At 46.1% G+C, this 16,441-nt stretch overlaps 1 protein-coding gene and 1 long non-coding RNA gene across 7 annotated transcripts in view; both read left to right on the plus strand.

Moving 5' to 3' along the window:
- Window positions 1-6,338, plus strand: part of IL1R2 (interleukin 1 receptor type 2) — a 37,363-nt gene extending 31,025 nt beyond the window's left edge. For all 5 annotated transcript variants that reach the window (XM_006054061.3, XM_006054060.3, XM_044925710.1 and 2 more), the window contains exons 7-9: window positions 379-514; window positions 2,027-2,169; window positions 5,622-6,338. In XM_006054061.3, the coding sequence (XP_006054123.3) occupies window positions 379-514; window positions 2,027-2,169; window positions 5,622-5,803 (461 nt within the window). In that variant the 3' untranslated portion in view covers window positions 5,804-6,338. The remainder of the gene's footprint in view (window positions 1-378; window positions 515-2,026; window positions 2,170-5,621) is intronic.
- Window positions 6,339-9,116: 2,778 nt separating this feature from the next.
- Window positions 9,117-14,187, plus strand: LOC123328400. Of its 2 annotated transcripts, XR_006543196.1 has the most exons (4): window positions 9,117-9,570; window positions 10,180-10,604; window positions 12,388-12,458; window positions 13,176-14,187. It is a non-coding gene; the product is annotated as an uncharacterized LOC123328400 (long non-coding RNA). The 2 variants fall into 2 exon arrangements; XR_006543195.1 differs by having other exon boundaries at window positions 9,127-10,604.
- The last annotated feature ends 2,254 nt before the right edge of the window (window positions 14,188-16,441 follow it).

Raw genomic sequence — 16,441 nt, forward strand, 5'->3', positions numbered from 1 at the left:
ACACACCCGGATTTTTGGAGGCAGCGAGAATGAATTGTGGAGGAAGGTGGCCTGGGACTTTGGAATGCTCTGTAGGAGCCCAGTGGCCTTGGGAAGCTGTTTGCCTCTGGCTTTCCGTCTGCCACGAGGAAGGAGCTGGAGATGCTTAGTAAATACTGATGCTCAAGGTGAAAGCTTAAGGGAACTAACATTCCTTCTAAGAAAAAATAAGTGTGTTGAGGGTGTCTGAGAAGAAGTGAAAGGCCCACTGCTCATCCACATATAAGGGATGTCATATAATATTTCTCCTTCTCTATCTGACTTATTCACTCCGCATGACACGTGACCCCTGTCCGCCAGCTGGGTTCTGACGTCTGATGCGCTGTCTTGCTGTCACAGGGTCAAGGCTGACAATCCCATGTAAGGTGTTTCTGGGAGCTGGCATACACACAACCACTCTGCTGTGGTGGATGGCCAACGACACCTTCATAGAGGATGCCTACCACGGGGGCCGCGTGACTGAGGGCGAGCGCCAGTAAGTGATGGGGCGGATCTTCCTTGTCCCCTGGGCACAGCTGTTGTGACCCTCCACAGACGTCACTTCCTTGTACAGACAGTGTCCTATATGACGTACACACACACCCCACAGTACAAACCTATATATATATATTTATTCTAACCTGTTGGATTTTTAGCATGTTTGACATTGAGCTTTGCTAAGAATCACCAACTGCTCTTGAGAATCAAGGCTTGTAATGCTATGAGTTGAGTAGCAGCCTAATACTTGGTTGGTGTTGCCTCTTCTAGTTGTTTAATTAAACATTTTTCTCTCGTGTTGCAGTTTTCAAACAAATACTTTGAGCTAACATGTGTCCATTCCTGACTTTGCAACCTGGGAGTCCAACATTTTCATAGCCCTTAAAGAGACCCTGAGATGTAGCAGCTGGATCTGAGCCCCGCCTATTTCTCAGGAAACCGTGGACTACCACAGTCTCTAAGGAAGGATGCTATGAAAGAAAGCGAGAACTCTGTTCTCATAAGCCTTCTTCTCTGGAAAACATTTTCTCCCTCTGAACGCAGAACAGTCATGCCTTGTAAATGGGAACCATTTTTGTGTGAGGAAGGCAGACCCTTCCATATTCCAAATTATAAAGGATTTTAATTTATTTTTTATAAAGGATTTTTAAATTGTAGTGTCAGTACTCTGAATTTTTGCCTGCCAAATTCTTGTCTTTTTGGAAAGATCTATCCAACATGACCTTTCTAGATGCAGTTTAGTGGATAGAAATTAGGTGTGGTTAGCACGACCTTTTGCTTGTGGATCCTCATTGCAGGAAGTTTGGGCAGGACTCACATGCCACATGCCAGCTTGCTCATACTATCCATTTACTTAAAGGAGCCTATTTTCCCCCCCATAGATGAGAAAGAAAAATAGTCCTAGTGGATCCACAGCCACGATATTTTTATTTGTACTAATAAATAATGTGAAGCATCTTTGGATTCCTGTAACATTACAAATGGCAGTGATGTTGACTAGAGCTCTCCCCCGCGTCTGCTGCCCTTGGTTCTGAACTTGAACTTCCAGAGTGAGAGCTGGCAGTGAATGGTGATGAGAGCAGATGCAGAAGAGGATGGGATTCCTGGAAACTCCCTCCCTCCCTTCAATATGCAAATGATTGGTTGGTCATGCAGTCCAATTTCCCCAGACTAGACATTTCTGTTCCCACCAATGGTTCATTGTTCATCAAGAGCCTTAAAAAGTGAGCCCCCCCAACCCCACTTGTTTATCCAAAGAAGCTGGCTTCTGTAAGTTCACATTGTCACAAGCATCCTATCACAGCGACCAGCATCTTGAGAGTTACTCTTATCTTCAGGAATAGGCTTAGAAGATCTCCCAAGTAAATAACAACTGTAATGGCAAGTCGCCCTAACTTGGTAAATCGTGCCATCAGTTTAAGTCCAGCGGAGCTCTGAGGATGTGTAGGTGTCTATATTGAGAAGACAAGCTGGCCTTTGACAGCGGATATTGAACTGTTTTCTCACTCAGGGCATACTCAGAAAACAATGAGAACTACATTGAAGTGCCACTGATTTTTGATCCTGTCAGAAGAGAGGATTTGCACACGGATTTTAAATGTGTTGTCCGTAATACGATGAGTTCCCAGACGCTTCGTACCACGGTCAAAGAAGGTATGGATTTGGGGGGCGGGTCATGAAAGGAAAAGACAAGTGTTGGGTGCTCTGTGGATGTGAAACAAAGGTCCTGGTTCATCAGGTGGTTACTTAGGTGAATCTGTGAGTTTTCTGTTAGTGGAGCTCAGAAAACACATCTCTCCGTATTTGTGAATGTTTTTGGTAGGGTGGAGGCTGGCTTTGGGAGATTATACTCAAAGGAAAATTTAAAGAGGAAGCTGATTTTTTGGAAAAAAGACAAAATGGTTCTGGGATAGGTTAAAAAACAAAACAAAACCCTGTGTCTCCTGTGGTTCTGCCGGATCAGCAGGGCCAGTGTGCTTCCCTGACCCCTCGAGGTGGGTGGTAGGTTTTTCATCCTGAGGTTGAGAAACTTCATCCTCCCAGGACTGGGGATTGGGAGGTACCCAGAGCTCAGGTGGTTTTAGGGTTAAAGCCATCAGTCACCAGGAAATAGGGCTTCTCTGGTTGCTTAGTGGTAAAGAATCTGCCTGTGATGCAGGAGAAAGGGGTTTGATCCCTGGGTTGGGCAGATCCCCTGGAGAAGGGAATGGCCACCCACTCCACTATTCTTGCCTGGAAAATCCCATGGAGAGAGGAGCCTGGCAGGCTATAGTCCATGGGGCACAAGGAATTGGACAAAACTGAGTGACTAAACAACAACATTAGGAAATAAAGTGCAAGACTGTAGCTAGATCAACTCACTGCTCATGGAAGAACATTGAAACGAGGAGGAAAGAAAAACCTGATTTATCCTTTTGACGTGGCTCAGCTGGTAAAGAATCCTCCTGGAACGTGGGAGACCTGGGTTTGATCCCTGGGTTGGGAAGATCCCCTGGAGAAGGGAAAGGCTACCCACTCCAGTATTCTGGCCTGGAGAATTCCATGGACTGTTATAGTCCATGGGGTTGCAAAGAGTTGGACACCACTGAGCAACTTTCAAAATTAAAAAAAATCATTTTGAAAGATTGATTTCTTCTCAGTGTTTGAGTGCTGAGCAGAAAAGGGAGGTGTGAGTGATGTAGTCTGTCAGCTGCTTGAAGGACAAGAAGGGAAGAGACAAAGTGATTCCCACTGGGGACCTTACCCTGACTTCTGGGCCATCAGCACAATCAGTAAACACAAGCCCCCCTACATTTGGGTGTTTGCAGAGGAGGCAGTTGCAGACAAGTTTTTTTTTTTTTTTTTTTTTTTAAGTTAAGAGTTATTTCTGGAGGGCACCCAGAAAGAACAATACCTATGATCCAGGCCCCCACCAGGCTGCACCCACTTCCTACAGTGACCATGGAGGAGCTGGGGGTGGGTGGGGGGAGGATGTGAAAAACCACCAGATACTGGCCCCAGAAAGCTGAGATGTATAGGAAGGATCGGTTTTAGTTAGCCCAGACTCTTGCATCTTCCCATACAGAGAAAAGCGCTGAATTCCTTAACTTGAAACATCAGGCAAGCTTTTAATGGACAGTTGAGGATCTGGATAAGCCTTAGGGCAGGAATGACCACACAGTGTAACTTCTCTGCAACCATTCTCTGTACACACCAGCATGCCCTGCTTGAGCCACTGGTTGACAATGCAGAATCCTGGGTTCACCCCCAGACCTACCCAGTGAAATTCTTTCGGGGGGAGGCCAAAGACTGACTGACCACAGAGCTCACAGCTGAAAGCGTCCACCAGGGCTCAGAGGTGCCTCCCAATAGTTGCTCCAAAAACGAAAGCTTCACTCGGTTTGTGGAATTTTAAGATGCAAGAATCATCTGGAGAAATTGCCTGAGAATGTGTTTTTTCCCGAAAATCTGCAGAGTAGGATAAATAGTATCTCAGAAATGTAGAATTCTGGCCTCCTCATCCATGTGTGATCAATAATCAGAGCCTCTTTTGTGAATCTAACAAGTAATATACTTGTTAACCTTTTCATCAATTTTTATTGGAGTGTAGTTGCTTTACCGTGTATTCATTTCTGCTGTACAGCAAAGTGAATCAGCTATATGTTTACATTTATCGCCTCCTATTTTGGATTTTCTTCCCTTTTAGGTCACCACGGAGCACTGAGTAGAGTTTCCTGTGCTATACAGTAGATTCTCATTAATCATGTTTTATACAGTGTCAATCGTGTATATATGTCAATCCCAACTTCCCAGTTCATCCCCCACCCCTACTGTTCCCTCTTGGTATCTATACGTTTGTTCTCTACGTCTGAACTACACCTTCTCTAATTCCATCTTTACTCTTTTTTGTGCTTTTATATTTATTTTATTGAGATATTATTCACATACCACAACAGTCACCATTTTAAAGTGTTAAAATATACTTGTTAACTTTCTAAAATTTAATTTTTATTATATTTTGGAGTATAGGTGGTTTATGATGTTGTATTACTTTCAGGTGTACAGCTCAGTGATTCAGTTACACATACACATGTATCTATTCTTTTCTGGATTCTTTTCCCATATGGGTTATTACAGAGTATTGGGTAGAGTTCCCTGTGCTGTACAGTATGTCCTTGTTAGTTATCTATTCTATATAGTGTGTATATGCCACTTCCAACCTCCCAATTTATCCCTCTCCCGCAGCACTTGTTAACTTTTAATCAACACTTGCTTCCTATATTTTCGTAACACAGAGCTGCAAAGGAACAGAATTAAAAATAGCTGGATCCAGGCAATAATCTTGACACCTAAAGCTCCTTTATCCCAAATGTTTCTTTTCCTTTGTTACTTTACTGGCTCTTCCTGACACCCAGGCTCCCTGGAAAAGGACCTATTATACCCTGGCCACATCATAGCCAGCAAAGACCTCGGTAGACCCCTTACTGCATACAGTCCAGCAGGTGGAACAAAATTAGACCTTGACACATGCCCCGCCCCCCGCTGAAATCTACACTGCTTCTCTCTGCTGGATATTTGTTCCACCTGACTTTGTTGTTGTTGTTATTTATTTCTTTACCCACTGTGGGGCGCATGGGATCTTCCCCAACCAGCGATCAAACCCATGCCCCCTACACTGGAAGCTTGGAGTCTTAACCACTGGCTGTTCAGTCACTATGTCTGACTCTTTGTGACCTCACGGACTGCAGCACGCCAGGCTTCCCTGTCCTCTACCATCTCCCAGAGTTTGCTCAAACTCATGTCCATTGAGTTGGTGATGCCATCCAACCAACTCATCGTCTGCCATCCCCTTCTCCTTTTGCCTTCAGTCTCGCCCAGCTTCAGGGGCTTTTCTAGTGAACCACTGGATTGCCAGGAAATTCCTGTTTACCTTCCTTGTTTCCATAATGCCACCAATATCATGCTCAAGTACCCTTGATCCGGGCATAAGGGACATACCTTCTGAAAATCAGTGCATATCTGTCAGAAGAATCAAACACCATTTCCTTCTCTGTAGAGTGCACGGCAGTGTCCCATTTGGCCACAGGAGCTTGTTCACCTCTCATGTGTGTCTGTTCTTCCTACAGCCACCACGTTCTCCTGGGAGATCATGCTTGCCCCGCTGTCCCTCATCGTCTTGGTTCTGGGGGGCATATGGATGCACAGACGGTATAAATGCAGAACTGGAAAAGCCTATGGTTTGATGGAGTTAAAGACTGGCCATCCAGACTCGCAATCCTATCTGAGTAAAATAAAGGAAATAAAATAGTTCAAATCAAACCATGTCCTTTCCAACGGAAGCGGCTCAGCTTTGTGAAGGATGCTGTTCTTTTCCTCAGTTATTTACCAAAACTACTGTGTTTATAGTGGGTTTGTAGTGAAAGACTGAAATGTCCACGTAATGTTTACTGTGAAACCAGATCACGGGAACCAGTGTGTGTGTGGGTGGGTGTGAGGCGCTCTTTGAATAAGAGTTGAAAACATCAAAATGAGTTTTGAAATTCATTTATTCATTTCATAAAAATGTGTTAAAAGTTCTATGTTGACTATGTTCTATGGCAGATGTTCTAGATACAAAAATAGTAAAGGCGTGGTTTTCCTTTTGGAAAGGTGGGATTTTATCTCGAAACTGGAAAGGATGATTTAGAAATACTAAAGAGGAAGAATCTTCAAGAATTAGTAAATGCTTTTTAAAAGGATGATCCAGAAAATGGTAATTTCAAATAGATGGTCTGAAAAATACATAACGTATCAGTAAATGGAGAAATGGATTCAGCTTTCATAATTAAACTTCTGAAAATAAAGAGGAAGAGTGTTGAGATGATTTATACACATTGTGAGGAAAAAAATCACAGCCTCTTTTATATAATATACCAAAAATAAATTCCTGCTAAGTTAATGAGTTAAATTTAAAAATCAAATTGCAGAAAAATTGGCATGACTCACTCCTTTACCTATTCAAGTCTTTGTTCAAATGTGATCTTCCCAAAGGCCATTATAGTTCAGTTCAGTTCAGTAGCTCAGTCATGTCCAGCTCTTTGCAACCCCATGAAACACAGCATGCCAGGCCTCCCTGTCCATCACCAACTCCCGGAGTTCACTCAAACTCATGTCTATCGAGTCGGTGATGTGATCCAGCCACTCACCCTCTGTTGTCCCCTTCTCCTCCTGCCCCCAATCCCTCCCAGCAGCAGAGTCTTTTCCAATGAGTCAACTCTTTGCATGAGGTGGCCAAAGTATTGGACTTTCAGCTTTAGCATCAGTCCTTCCAAAGAACACCCAGGACTGATCTCCTTTAGAATGGACTGGTTGGATCTCCTTGCAGTCCAAGGGACTCTCTAGAGTCTTCTCCAACACCACCATTCAAAAGCATCAATTCTTCAGCGCTCAGCTTTCTTCACAGTCCAATTCTCACATCCACACAGGAAAAACAATAGCCTTGACTAGATGGACCTTTGTTGGCAAAGTAATGTCTCTGCTTTTGAATATGCTATCTAGGTTGGTCATAACTTTTCTTCCAAGGAGTAAGCGTCTTTTAATTTCATGGCTGCAGTCACCATCTGCAGTGATTTTGGAGCCCCCAAAAATAAAGTCTGACACTGTTTCCACTGTTTCCCCATCTATTTGCCATGAAGTGATGGGACTGGATGCCATGATCTTCATTTTCTGAATGTTGAGCTTTAAGCCAACTTTTTCACTCTCCTCTTTCACTTTCTTCAAGAGGCTTTTTAGTTCCTCTTCGCTTTCTGCCATAAGGGTGGTGTCATCTGCATATCTGAGGTTATTGATATTTCTCCCGGCAATCTTGATTCCAGCTTGTGCTTCTTCCGGCCCAACGTTTCCCATGATGTCCTCTGCGTATAAGTTAAACAAGAGCCCCTCTACTTCCATCCTTCTGTGTCCCCCCACCAGCTGTGCTTTGTGCCATTTTCGCTCTTACCCACACCAGACCTTCCGTTTTATATTTGCTTGTTTATTTTATATCTGTTTTCCCCACCAGCATGGGAGATCCTTGAGGGCAGAGATGTTATTTTGGTCCCTACTATATTCCCAGTACCTAGAATCAAGCCTGCTGTTCACTGGGCATTTAATAATTATTTGTAGAATAGAAGAAAATAGGATGAATTCTCTTTATAGCAATAGATGGACAGGATTCATTATGTTACAATTTCTGCATAATAGAACAATAAAAGCAAAATGTCAAAGAAACTGCATCAAGCAAAATCAAGGCATTAATAACTATAATTTGCAGAGGGATTCAAGGTTTTAGGAAAGGTGTCAGAACTGAACAGATGAAAGAACATGAGTAAAGAATTGCAGAGGAAACAAGCACCGAGGAACTATGGTTTCCGTAATAATCAGAGATGAATTAAAGAAGCACTCACACACTTTTGCTGTCATTCAGTTGCTAAGTCCTGTCTAACTCTTTGTGACCCCATGGACTGCAGCACACCAGGCTTCCCTGTCCTTCAGGATCTCCTGGAGTTTGCTCAAACTCATGTCCATTGAGTTGGTGATGCCATGCAACCATCTCATCATCTGCTATCCAGTGTTAAAAGGTGATACCAAGATCATTACAAAACAGTCACCCTCACACCCTGTGATACCGTGTATACATTGGCACTGGGAGGTGACAAGGTATACCCGCGATGCCAGCGGGGTGCTGGGGCCAGCTTCCAGTCCTGTGCGTGTGGGTTCAGTCACATCTGACTCTTTGTGACCCCGTGGACTGTAGCCCTCCAGGCTCCTGCATCTATGGAATTTTCCAGGCAAGATTACTGGAGTGGGTTGCCATTTCCTACCCCAAGGGATCTTCCTGACCCAGGGATCGAAACAGAGTCTCCCGCGTCTCCTGTTGGCAGGCAGGTTCTTTACCACTGCACCACCTGGGGCCAGCTTGAGCCTTCTTAAAGGGCCAGTGTGTATCTCCTCTCTGTTCAGTGATGTCATACTGTAGCTTAAAACCAACTCCGGTGGGAGAATTTACATCACAGAAATTGGCAAATGCCACAAGTCTCCCCTCTGCAGTACCCCACTATGAGGACCATAGAGATGCCCAGTACTGCTTGCTATTCCTGGGAACTTAGGACCTGATCCAGTAAAATAGGAGATAACGTTCAGTGAAACTTACCACCCTGATAATGAAACATTATGCCTCAGTAATAAATGATAATTATCAAGATTCTGAGACCAGGATATTTATAATATTAAAGTAAGTTTGTATGCGAAACAGAAGTTGTCTTACACAGTTGGACTGCACCCCACAGGTCTGCAAGCCTTGTAATTGCCCAGCCTGGAGACCCAAGAAAGCTTGGAAACGGTGGCAGAGACGTGAGTGGCTTGTTGGATGGGGCCAAGTGGCCTGGAGCCACCGCCCACCGTGGCGGGCTAGCAGCACAGAGTGGCAGTCTTCACTCCTGGGGGAGCAGGAAGTGTTGGTTGCTCAGTCGTGTCCGATTCTTGGCCACCCCATGGACTGCAGCCCACCAGGCTCCTCTGTCCATGGGATTTCCCAGGCAAGAATACTGGAGTGGGTTACCACTTCCTTCTCAGGGGATCTTTCCAACCCGGGGGTTGAACCTGAGTCTCCTGTGTTTCAGGCAGATTCCTTAAGCTGAGCTACCAGGGAAGAGCAGGAAGCTACGGGTTCTAAAGGGAACTGATGCAGATTGGCTTATTGGTTACCTGAGAAACCAGTTTCGGCCCTGACCTCACAGGCCCTCAGGTTAAAGACATTTCCTCTTAATAAGCTAGCAGGTGGAGCCCTTCTGACCTAAGGATTAGAACAATCTTGGGCCTGGAGCAGAGGGTGCATAGGGGAAGTCCATATGATTCGCGTGTGGGACGCACAGAGAGCAAGAGAGGAGCCACTCTTGCGTCCTGGGCCCATGCAGTCAGTTTAAATGGTTGCAGCGATGTTAAAATTTGTTTGCATTGAGACAAGGAGAAAAACAAAACCCAGAGACTTTGAACACATGTTTCTTAGGTTCACATCAAGCTGCCTTCGTGATCCTGCACGAGCCCTTTCATCTCATGGTAGATCAGTCTTCTTATCTGAAAAATGGGGATAGTAACAGGCCTGACCCTGGAGTCTTTAATAGAGTCTTTTGCTCTTTTTGTTTATTTATTTATTTATTTTTTTGAGTCTTTGGCTCTTTAATAATCAAAAACCATAGTGGGGATTCCCTGGCAGTCCAGTGGTTAGGACCCCAGGGCTTTCATTGCTGTGGAGGTCGGGTTTCATCTCTGGTTGGAGAAACTAAGATCCTACAAGCTGAGTGGCAAGGCAAAAACAAAACAAAACAAAACACACCTAGGAATAGACAGAAGTAAATATAGTTGTATTGTTTAGACCAAAGGCCAGCAAATGAGTTTTCTGGCCAAATCCAACATGGCCTCTGTTTCTATAAATTCAGTTTTATCAGGACACAGGAAGGCCTGTCTGTGGATGGACCGTCCACGGCTACCCTGGCTCTTTGAAGGTGGGGCTGAGTAGTGGAGCTCTGGCTGGAGAATTTACCCTCTGGCCCTTTACAGAAAAGGTTTGCAGATGGCTGGTTTAGACAAGGAGATGATGGGTGGTTTTGACCCTTCATTTTAGATTCCCTGTTACTATCATCTCCCCTTCTTTGCCTGTTTTTAAAGCTGGTGAGGAGAGAGACATGAGATGGAGCAGGCAGAGGTCTTTTGCATCCATCAGGAACTTTCACGTGAAGGAGTGGAAAGTGAGGTTGGAGATGGTGGACAGGTCAGAGCCTTGTGAACGGCTGCTCCAGGTGTTTCTCCTTTGCTGGGTCTTCAGCTCGGCGGCCACGTGGCGTTCATCCTGCTTCCCTCCTGGGGCCCCTCCTTGCGGGCTCTTCACCCCACCTTCAGATCTGGGCGGCTTCAGCCACGGCCCAGAAACGGAGCAGTCTGCAGCCTGGAGAGCCACCGCTACCAGACTCTACCCGACAGCTCCCTTACGCATTTCCTCTCCTCTCTGAAGATATGAAGTCTGGGTCGTGGCGTCAGAGAAAGTGGGAGATACTCGGGGAGTCTGGGGCACAGATTTATGATCATATCCAGGGGTAAGTGGGACACCTGGGCTTCCTGGGTGGCCTTAGTGGCAAAGAACCTGCCTCCCCATGTAGGAGACTTAGGAGATGTGGGTTTGATCCCTGGGTTGGGAAGATCCCCTGGAGGAGGAAATAGCAACCCACTCCGTATTCTTGCCTGAAGAATCCTTTGGACAGAGGAGCCTGGTGGGCTACAGTCCATGGGGCTGCAGAGAGTGAGACATGACAGAAGCGACTTAGCACGCATGCACAGTCTAGCACTGGAGTGGGAGTGATGCGCGTGGAACAAGACTGGCCGTGTGCTGACCGTTGCTTACACCAGTCATGTGTGCAGGACATTCCTCACACCAATCTCTCTATAAAAGTTTCCGTCAGAGCGTAGAAGCAACGCAGATACCCACTAGACAAGACAATGGCTACATAAACAGATGTCATAGCACAGTGCAATCTTCTGCAAAGGTGAACATGAGTAAGTGACAGCTACCTGCAGTTGACTCTTAGAAAGATATTCTTGAAGAAATATCAAATCCCAGAAACATTGATTTATAGAATGATGTCCTTTTATATGATCTTCCCTGGTGGCTCAGCGGTAAAGAACCTCCCTGCCAATGCAGGATACCTGAGGTTTGAGCCCCAGGTTGGGAAGATCCCCTGGAGAAGGAAATGGCAATTCCAGCATTCTTGCCTGGGAAATCCCATGGACAGAGGAACCTGGCAGGCTACTTCATGGTGTTGCAAAGAGTTGGACAAAACCGAGCACGCACATACATTCTTTTATAGAAAGTGGAAAACAACTAAAACTAAACTCTCTAAATACATACATGCACATATATTCACATACATTCAAATTTGTATCTGAACACATACGATAAAACTATTTTAACTGTATGTGAATGTATCTGTATTTAAAGAGCACATATGTGATTTGAAGCGTTAAAAATTGCCTGTACTTTTAAGAAAGCAGGCTTCCCTGGTGGCTCAGCTGGTAAAGAATCCGCCTGCGATGTGGGAGACCCAGGTTTGATCCCCGGGTTGGGAAGATCCCCTGGAGAAGGGAATAGCAACCTGCTCCAGTATTCCGGCCTGGAGAATCCCATGGACAGAGGAGCCTGGTGGGCTACAGTCCATGGGGTCACACAGAGTTGGACACGGCTGAGTGACTGACACTTAAGAAAGCAGGAGAATGAGAAATGTAAGTTTCAGGATAGTGACGTCATCAGGCGACAGGTAGGACCAGGGTGGAGATATGGAGGGAGGTGTAAGTTTCCTCAAGTGCTGGCTGTCACACTGTTGTTTAGTCACTAAGTCAGGTACAACTGTTTGCAGCCCCATGGACTGTAGCCCACCAGGCTCCTCTGTCCATGGGATTTCCCAGACAAGAATACTGGAGTGGGTTGCCATTTCCTTCTCCAGAGGGTCTTTGCGATTCAGGGATCAAACCCACATCCCTGTATTGCATTGCATTGCAAGTGAATTCTTTATCACTGAGCCACCAAGAATGCCCTGGCTTTTATACTGGGTGGTGGGCTTTTATTTTTATCAAACAGGTCAAGAAACAGGCCGCTTAAGAGTATGTGCCCTGAACCAAAGATTCTGATTAATCTAATTCTGAGCACCTGAGTCCAAATTAAACAAAAAGAAACAAGATGGTTTCTTAATGTGGCTGATCTCATCCATTTTACTTTGATTCCATTGGTTTCACTTTCTTAAGGTGAATTTTTTCACCTCCTCCTACAAAATGTGGGGGCGAGGAGAGATAGCATCTGACCACCTTGCACTTCTCTGCTGCTCATAGGAAAAACAAGCCCGAGGTCATCCCATCCCACCAGCCCAAGGACTGCCGATGACAGTGGACACCTGGACCAGGTATCAACAATAATTTATGCGTGAGAAATGAAATTTGATGTCTCAAGCATTTCATATGCTTCAGGAGCAGATAGGTGCTTCTCGGAGAAGGTGGGGTTGTCTGTCTACCGTGACGGCGAGGTGTTCTTGCTCACTGATGTATCCCCAGCTCCCACAGGCACTGAGGAAGTGTCTGCTGGGGGGATGGATAAATCGTGTGTGACCTGAGTTCTCCGGGGACTTGCGAGCCTGTGTGAACAAATGGGATGGCCTCAGTGAGACCCTTCGATTTTCCCTTTTCCTGATCCTGCTCCCAAACTCGCTGTGGTGGTTTCCATGGCTCTCACCATGGCTCACTCCGACATGAAACGGGTCTTGAGCTTTTGTGGTTTCTTACCTGTTCTTGTCCGCCCCTCCATCCCCACTGGCACCTGTCACTCATGCCATCTTATCGGGGCCCCTTGTTGCAGCTACTGGCCTCTGAGAACACTGTCACCCTGCAGAGTGTTCTGGGGTGACCTGACTGGAGAGCAAGCAGCCCAGCTGCCCCATCCCCGGGCTGCAGCCTCTGTCAGCTATGGTGTCAGGAGCCGCCTCGTACTGTTGTAGGGCCCCCCGTTCCAGGCATCACAATGGTGGTGCTGGTGGCCTGATAGCCTCTCTCCCACGGGTCTGGCCACGGAGCCACCCTCCTCCTCCCTGGCTGCCTGCCGAAACCACTTCCTCATTCTTTGGCAGACAGAGAAAAACCAGATCAACCCTCCTGCAGAGAGACTCCCAGGGGTGCTGACTACTGCTTCTTCAGAAACGGCACAGCTGTAAGCCCTGAGGGAGGCCCAGGACCTGGGCTCCGCGAGGCCAGGAGCTGCTTGGCCAGAGGCAGGGACTTGGAGAGAAAAACTGTTGATGTGGGAGAGAGAGGAGAAAAAAAGCAAGAATGGGCAAGGGGAAACAGACATTTAAGTGTCTGTAAATGTGCAAGATTTTCTATGTTTTACCTAATTTAATCCTCAAAAAAAAAAAAAAAAATCTGCAAGGTGGATACTGTAACTCATGTTTGAGAGATGAGGAAACCAAGGAGTTTAAATATTATTTCCCAGAGAAGGTGGCCTAGATGTGCAGCCACAAAGGGTTGCCTAAGACTGGATTCCAGAACTCGGCACAGTTGAGAACAGCTGGGGGCAAGTTCTTTTCAAGAACGTGGGAGGAAGGGGCAGGGCAAATATTTGTCTTTAGGGGTGGGGGTGCAGAGCACAGCCTGACTGCCGAGAAGCGCTGAGCCACGTGCGTCCAGCTCCTCTCCCCACTCATCTAGAATCTGTGAGGGGACCAGAGTGACTCATGGGGGTCCCTCCACACGGGAGGAAGCACCAAACACCAGACATGGGAGCCAAGTGGTCCTGTCGCCTTCTCTGGGGCTTGTTCTCCTGGCTCATGGGACTCCAGCCGAGGCCCTGCTTACCCCACGGGGATGGAGGTGAGCAGCCCACCAATACAGTCCTGCTCAGTCCAGGAAATACAGGTGCACTTTCCGGATCATTCTGAGCCTGCTGTCGGACAACATTCATTTAGCCTCCAGAAGGCTCAGAAATGATTCAGAACATGATGGGAATGAGATTAGCAGCAAAACCATGTTCTACTCAGAGCTGGAAATTCACCTGACTGTGTTTCCTGTCCCCAGTAACCACATGAAAATGTAGGTTTTATTATTATTCAGGGCTGGTGAGGCCAGCAGATCAAGAGATGAGTGTCACTGGAAAGATGGCATGTTACTCACAGATCCCAAGAGAAGGGGCGTGCCGTACCTTGTAGGGTCACACGGGGAAGCACCAGTATGGGTCAGGGGGCTGAGGAGAGAGCCCTTATTGTGGTTCCTGTGGAAGGAATGGGTGAGGCAGGGGAAGTAGGCTTAGTGGCAGCTCGTCTGAATCATTTCAGTGGGCTCTGGGGCACGGGGCTGTCCCTGGTGGTCTGGTGTGTGGGTTGGGGCAGGTAAAGGGTGGCCCAGAATGTGAAAGCTGATAAAGGACATATTTGGCGTGTGGACTCTGTTCAAAACACATGCTCTGGGAATTGGCTAGCCTGGGGAGGGGAAGTCCTTTCAGAGCAAGCGAGGCCTGGATATCAAAGCCTCAGAAACAAATGGTTAATACATTTATGCCCAGTTAGTCTGACATAGCGCATCACATGATATGCAAGGAAATCAGACAGCCAAAAGTAAAGTGCCAGCCAAACAGAGAGGCTCCCAGTTTTATTCTTTTCAAGGAGATGGTCAAATATCCTTTTTTTTTTTTCAGTTTTAATATTTTAAGTATGGCTGATTTTTATAATGTTTGTGTTAATTTCTGCTGTACAGCAAAGTGATTTTGTTATACATATGTATACATTCTTTTTAAAATGTTCTTTTCCATTATGGTTTATCATAGGGTTAGATTCCTGAGTCAGGAAGATCCCCTGGAGAAGGATAATGGCAACCCACTCCAGTGCTCTTTCCTGGAAAATCTCACGGACGGAGCCTTGTAGGCTACAGTCCATGGGGTCACCAAGAGTTGGACACGACTGAGTGACTTCACTGTCTTTCACTTTTATCCTAGGATAGTGAATATAGTCTGTGCTGTGCAGAAGGACCTTGTTTGTCCATCCTCTGCTAACCCCAGACTCCCACTCCACCCTCCCCAACCCTCTCCCCCTCAGCAACCACAAGTCTGTTCTCTGTGAGTCTGTCTCACATGTACATTCGTTCCTATCATATTTTAGGTTCCACGTATAAGGATGTCATGAAATTTGTCCTCTTTCTGACTTACTTCACTTAGTATGATAATCTCTGGTTGTATCCATGTTGGAGCAAACGGCATTATTTTGTTCTTTTTTTGGCTGAGTAATATTCCATTGTGTCTATGCACCACATTTTCTTTACCCATTCATCTGCTGATGGACATTTAGGCTGCCTCCATGCCTTGGCTATTGCGAATTGTGCTGCTGTGAACATAGGGACACACGTATTGTTTTGAATTATAATTTTGTCTGGAGGTATGCCCAGGGTGGGACTGCTGGATCACATGGCTGAAACAGCGTTTGTTAAGCACAGTCAAGCCAGTAGAACAGTCCCCGTAAACCTGGCAAGCATTAGCAGTTGGAAGCTAGTGCTGCACGTCAATGGAGCCTCCTGTTTGTGGTTTTGACAGTATCCAAAACACACACACCAAGTATTATCCTGTAGTCCCAAGTTTGATTTTCAGCCTTTTCCCATGGTCTAGTTCCTGAGAAGACATTAAAGTCCAAAGATTAAGTTACTTTGCTCTTGTAAATTGAAGTACAAGAAACTAAACCTCACACATGTTGAAATCAAGGTGTGTGTTTCCTCCTCATCAATTCCTTCCTCCCTAGTTCCAGCAGGGAGACTGCTCTGTCTGGGAAGGGGACCACAGTCCAGGCCGCCTTGTCTGCAGGGAAGGGTGTGGCTCCTTGGGCCTGCGTCATCGACTTGACCTCCCATACACCCCTTTATTAAAAAAAAAACCAACTAAAAACCTTTTTCTGTTAAAGCCGATTAACAATGTTGTGATAGTTTCAGGTGAACAGCCAAGGCACTCAGCCGAACATATGCATGTATCCTTTCTCCCCTAAACCCCTCTCCCATCCAGGCTGCCACATAGCACTGAACAGAGTTCCTTATGCTATACATAGGGGTCCTTGTTGCTTATCCATTTTAAACAAAGCAATGTCTACATGTCCATCCCAAACTCCCTAGCTATCTCTGCGCCCCCGCTCCCCCGCCACCACAAGTTCATTCTCTAAGACTGTGAGTCGTTCCTGTTTTGTAAGTTCATTTGTATCATTTCGTTTTAAATTCCACACAAGGGATGTCATATGATATTTCTCCTTCTCTGTCTGACTTATCTCACTTTGCGTGCATGCCAAGTTCTTTCAGTCACATCCAACGCTGTGCCACATTATGGACTGCAGCCCGCCAGGCTCCTCTGTGCCCGGGATTCTCCAGGCAA

This window comes from Bubalus bubalis, chromosome 12 (genome assembly GCF_019923935.1).
Source record: "Bubalus bubalis isolate 160015118507 breed Murrah chromosome 12, NDDB_SH_1, whole genome shotgun sequence".
Taxonomy (NCBI): domain Eukaryota; kingdom Metazoa; phylum Chordata; class Mammalia; order Artiodactyla; family Bovidae; genus Bubalus; species Bubalus bubalis.